Source organism: Vanellus vanellus (genome assembly GCF_965231255.1).
Source record: "Vanellus vanellus genome assembly, contig: HAP1_SCAFFOLD_2299, whole genome shotgun sequence".
NCBI lineage: Eukaryota > Metazoa > Chordata > Aves > Charadriiformes > Charadriidae > Vanellus > Vanellus vanellus.
The window spans coordinates 369-6,082 of record NW_028127894.1 but is presented as its reverse complement, the minus strand read 5'-3'; the positions used below and the strand labels follow the sequence as shown (position 1 = coordinate 6,082).

Genomic DNA, 5,714 nt, shown 5'->3' with positions numbered 1-5,714 from the left:
GGAAGCTCATTTTTGGGGCGGAAATGACCATTTTGGGGGCACAGAGTGCCATTTTTGGGTTTCGGATGCCCATTTTGGGGCGCAGAGTGCCATTTTGGGGATTCGGACGCTCATTTTTGGGGCACGAATGACCATTTTTGGGGGTGCGGACGCTCATTTTTTCGCTGCGAGTGCCATTTTTGGGTCGCAGAGTTCCACATTTGGGGTTCGGACGCTCATTTTTGGGGCGCGAATGACCATTTTGGGGGCGCAGAGTGCCATTTTTGGGTTTCGGACACTCATTTTTGGGGCACAGAGTACCGTTTTTGGGGGTGCGGACGCTCATTTTTTCGCTGCAAGTGCCATTTTTGGGGCACAGAGTTCCATTTTTGGGGTTCGGATGCTCATTTTTGGGGTGCGAATGACCATTTTTGGGGCGCGAATGACCATTTTTGGGGCAGAGAGTGCCATTTTTGGGTTTCGGATGCTCATTTTTGGGGCGCGAATGACCACTTTTTGGGGCGCGAAGGACCACTTTTGGAGCGCCGCCGCAGCACCGCCTCTCTCCCATCACCATTTATTGGGGTCTCCCCCTCTCCTCGGCCGCCGCCCCCATCCCCCGCTCAGCCCTCGCTCAGTTGGGGCTCCCCCCCCTCCTCCCCCCAAACGCGGCGCAGGGCGGCCGCCCCCTCCCCCAGGGCCTGGCCCAGGGCCTCCCAGCGGCGGCGCAGCTCCTCCCCGTCGCGGCTGAGGCGTTTGCGCAGTTTGCGGGCGAAGGCGCTCCCCCGGTTCCGCAGTTCCCCCCAACTCTGCTCCAGCGCCGTCCGCACCTCCGCCCCGTACTCGGCCGCCCGATCCTGCGCCTCCGCCACGTCCGCCCGCACCAGTGCGCCCAACGTGCCCGCCTGGCTCCGCGCCTCCGCCGCCAGCCACCTGCGGGGGGAGGGGGACGAGGTCGGGGGGCGTGGAGGGGCCGCGGGGCCACCCAGTCTCCATGGGGGCCACCGGACCTCCGTGGGGGCCACCGAGTCCCTACAGGTCCGGCAAATATCCATGGGGGCCACTGAGTGCCTATGGGGGCCACCAAGTCTCCACGGGGGCCACCGAGTCCCTACAGGTCCGGCAAATATCCATGGGGGCCACTGAGTGCCTACGGGGGCCACCAAATATCCATGGGGGCCACCGAATCTCCATGGGGGCCACTGAGTCCCTACGGGGGCCACCGAATCTCCAGGGGGGCCACTGAGTCCCTATGGGGGCCACCAAGTCCCTACGGGGCCCACCAAGTCTCCATGGGGGCCACCGAGTCCCTACAGGTCCGGCAAATATCCATGGGGGCCACTGAGTCCCTACAGGGGCCACCGAATCTCCATGGGGGCCACTGAGTCCCTACAGGGGCCACCGAATCTCCATGGGGGCCACTGAGTGCCTAAGGGGGCCACCGAATCTGCATGGGGGCACTGAGTCCCTATGGGGGCCACTGAATCTCCACGGGGCCCACTGAGTCCCTACAGATCCACCAAATATCCATGGGGGCCACTGAGTCCCTACGGGGGCCACTGAGTCCCTACGGGGGCCACCAAATCTCCATGGGGGCCACCGAGTCTCTACGGGGCCCACCAAGACTCCATGGGGGCCACCGAGTCCCTACAGGTCCAGCAAATATCCATGGGGGCCACTGAGTCCCTACAGATCCACCAAATATCCATGGGGGCCACTGAGTCCCTACAGGGGCCACCGAATCTCCATGGGGGCCACTGAGTCCCTACAGGTCCACCAAATCTCCATGGGGGCCACCGAGTCTCTACGGGGCCCACCAAGACTCCATGGGGGCCACCGAGTCCCTACAGGTCCAGCAAATATCCATGGGGGCCACTGAGTCCCTACAGATCCACCAAATATCCATGGGGGCCACTGAGTCCCTACGGGGGCCACCGAATCTGCATGGGGCCACTGAGTCCCTACAGGGGCCACCGAATCTCCACGGGGCCCACTGAGTCCCTACAGATCCACCAAATATCCATGGGGGCCACTGAGTCCCTATGGGGGCCACCGAATCTCCATGGGGGCCACCGATTCCCTACGTGGGCCACCAAGTCCCTATGGGATTCAAGGAGTCCTATGGGGCCACCAAGTCCCTACGGGGGCCACCAAATCCCCTTCCCCCCCCCAAAATCACCTTTTGGGGGTGTCCCCCCCCACCATTTTTGCGCTGTCATGACCCCCCCCAAATTTTTGGGGGTGCCCCACCCCCCCCCTATACTTTTTGGGGGGGTGTCAGCCCCTCCCCCTCCCCATTTTTTACCCCTCCCCCCATTCTTTTGCCCCTCCCCCCCTTTTTTTGCCCCTCCCCCCCCCCCCTTTTTCACCTCCCCCCTCCCAATTTTGGGCTTTCCCTCCGCATTTTTGCCCCCCCCCCCCCATTTTTGGCGGGATAACCCCCCCCCCCCCAATTTTGGGCTCCCCCCCCCCATATTTTGGGGGTGTGTGTCAGTCCCTCCCCCCCCCCCCTATTTTTTACCATCCCCCCCCTCCCAATTTTGGGCTTTCCCTCCCCATTTTTGCCCCCCCCCTCCCCATTTTTGGGGGGTATAACCCCCCCCCCCCCAAATTTTGGGGGTGCCCCCCCCCCCCCCCCCCAAACTCACTGCAGCCTCTGGAGGAGGGGACCCCCCCGCAGACGGGCGGTGGCGTTTTGGGCCGCCCCCCCCAAAACCCTCAGGTACCCCCAAACGCGGGCGGGGGGGGGAGGGGAGGGGGAGGGGGGGGCCACGTCGGCCCCACAGCCTGAAATTGGGGGGGGGGGGGGGGGGGGAGAGGGGGGGGTGTCACCAAGTGGGGGGGGGGGGGGCACAGAGCACCCCCAAAATTCCCCCCCCCCCCCATTTTGGGTGCCCCCCCCCCTCGAAATCCACCCCCCCCCCCCAAATTTAGCCCCCCCCCCCCCCAAATTTAGGGTAACACCCCCACCCCCTCCCCCCACTCGGACCCCCCCCCCCCCATTTATACCCCCCCCCCAAATTTAGGGCAACACACACCCCCCTCCCCCCACTCGGACCCCCCCCCCCCTTCCCCCCCCCCCCCCAAATTTAGGGTAACACCCCCCCCCCAATCCCCCCCTCCCCCCACTCGGACTCCCCCCCCCCCCCAATTTACCCCCCCCCCAAATTTAGGGTAACCCCCCACCCCACCCCCCTCCCCCCCAACTTGTGGTCCCAATAGGGGGGGGTGACACTTGGGGGGGGCACTGGGGGGTACTGGGGAGGACTGGGATAGACTGGGGAGGACTGGGGGGGACTGGGGGGGGGCACTGGGGGGGACTGGGAGGGACTGGGAGGGGCTGGGGGGCACTGGGAGGGACTGGGAGGGGACTGGGAGGGGACTGGGGGGGACTGGGAGGGACTGGGAGGGACTGGGAGGGGGCTGGGGGGGACTGGGAGGGACTGGGAGGGGACTGGGGGGCACTGGGAGGGACTGGGAGGGACTGGGAGGGGCTGGGGGGCACTGGGGGGGACTGGGGGGCACTGGGAGGGACTGGAAGGGACTGGGAGGGACTGGGAGGGCACTGGGGGGCACTGGGGGGCACTGGGAGGGACTGGGAGGGGACTGGGGGGCACTGGGGGACAGTGGGGGGAAAATGGGGGGAACTGGGGGGGCACTGGGAGGGGACTGGGGGACAATGGGGTGACAATGAGGTGACAATGGGGTGTGACAATGGGGAGACAAAGGGGTATCACAATGGGATGTGACAATGGGGGTGACAATGGGGTGGCACTGGGGGTCACAATGGGGGTGACAATGGGGTGACAAAGGGGTGACAAAGGGGGTGACAAAGGGGTATCACAATGGGGGTGACAATGGGGGTGACAAAGGGGTGACAATGAGGTCACAAAGGGGTATCACAATGGGGTGTGACAATGGGGTGACAATGGGGTGACAATGGGGTGGCACTGGGGTGGCACTGGGGGTGACAATGGGGGAGACAATGGGGTGACAATGGGGTATCACAATGGGATGTGACAATGGGGTGACAATGGGGTGACAATGGGGTCACAAAGGGGTATCACAATGGGGTGTGACAATGGGGTGGCACTGGGGTGGCACTGGGGGTGACAATGGGGTATCACAATGGGGTGACAATGGGGTGGCACTGGGGTGGCACTGGGGTGGCACTGGGGTGACAATGGGGGAGACAATGGGGGTGACAATGGGGTATCACAATGGGGTGTGACAATGGGGGTGACAATGGGGTGACAATGGGGTCACAAAGGGGTATCACAATGGGGTGTGACAATGGGGTGACAATGGGGTGGCACTGGGGTGACAAAAGGGTCACAATGGGGTCACAAAGGGGTATCACAATGGGGTGTGACAATGGGGTGACAATGGGGTGACAATGGGGTGACAATGGGGTCACAAAGGGGTATCACAATGGGGTGTGACAATGGGGGAGACAATGGGGTGACAATGGGGTGGCACTGGGGTGGCACTGGGGTGACAATGGGGGAGACAATGGGGGTGACAATGGGGTATCACAATGGGGTGTGACAATGGGGGTGACAATGGGGTGACAATGGGGTCACAAAGGGGTATCACAATGGGGTGTGACAATGGGGTGACAATGGGGTGGCACTGGGTGACAAAAGGGTCACAATGGGGTCACAAAGGGGTATCACAATGGGGTGTGACAATGGGGTGACAATGGGGTGACAATGGGGTGACAATGGGGTCACAAAGGGGTATCACAATGGGGTGTGACAATGGGGGAGACAATGGGGTGACAATGGGGTGGCACTGGGGTGGCACTGGGGGTGACAATGGGGGAGACAATGGGGTGACAAAGGGGTATCACAATGGGATGTGACAATGGGGTGACAATGGGGTGACAATGGGGTCACAAAGGGGTATCACAATGGGGTGTGACAATGGGGGAGACAATGGGGTGACAATGGGGTGGCACTGGGGTGGCACTGGGGGTGACAATGGGGGAGACAATGGGGTGACAAAGGGGTATCACAATGGGATGTGACAATGGGGTGACAATGGGGTGACAATGGGGTCACAAAGGGGTATCACAATGGGGTGTGACAATGGGGTGACAATGGGGTGGCACTGGGGTGACAAAAGGGTCACAATGGGGTCACAAAGGGGTATCACAATGGGGTGTGACAATGGGGTGACAATGGGGTGACAATGGGGTGACAATGGGGTCACAAAGGGGTATCACAATGGGGTGTGACAATGGGGGAGACAATGGGGTGACAATGGGGTGGCACTGGGGTGGCACTGGGGTGGCACTGGGGTGGCACTCACCCACCAGCAGCGTCGCTGCCACCAGCGCCACCCACAGCTTCATGGTGTCACCTGAGGGGGGGACAGTGGGGGGGGGGGGGTGAGGTGGCGGCTCCCCAAAGTGTCCCCAAAGTGTCCCCGAAGTGTCCCCCCCACCCCACCCCCCCACCCCCAAACTGTCCCCACTGTCCCCAAACCGTCTCTGGCCCCAAAGTGGCCCCAAAGTCCCCAAAGTGGCCCCTTTGTCCCCAAAATGTCCCCATTTGTCCCCAAAATGTCCCCATTTGTCCCCAAATTGTCCCCATTGTCCCCAAACCGTCTCTGTCCCCAAAGTGGCCCCAAAGTCGCCAAATTGTCCCCATTGTCCCCAAAGTGGCCCCTTTGTCCCCAAAATGTCCCTATTTGTCCCCAAAGTGGCCCCATTGTCCCCAAAGTGGCCCCAT

General features: G+C 62.6%; 1 protein-coding gene across 1 annotated transcript; it reads right to left on the bottom strand.

Annotated features, from left to right (window-relative positions):
- Positions 1–602: 602 nt before the first annotated feature.
- LOC309684436 (uncharacterized protein) lies at positions 603–5,345 on the bottom strand (the record flags this gene model as incomplete). The annotated part of the gene is made up of 3 exons (XM_082500354.1): positions 5,293–5,345; positions 2,628–2,766; positions 603–912 (listed from the first exon to the last, which is right to left on the bottom strand). The coding sequence occupies exons 1-3, from the start codon at positions 5,333–5,335 to the stop codon at positions 603–605; spliced, it is 492 nt and encodes a 163-aa protein (XP_082356480.1). The 5' UTR covers positions 5,336–5,345.
- Positions 5,346–5,714: the final 369 nt, after the last annotated feature.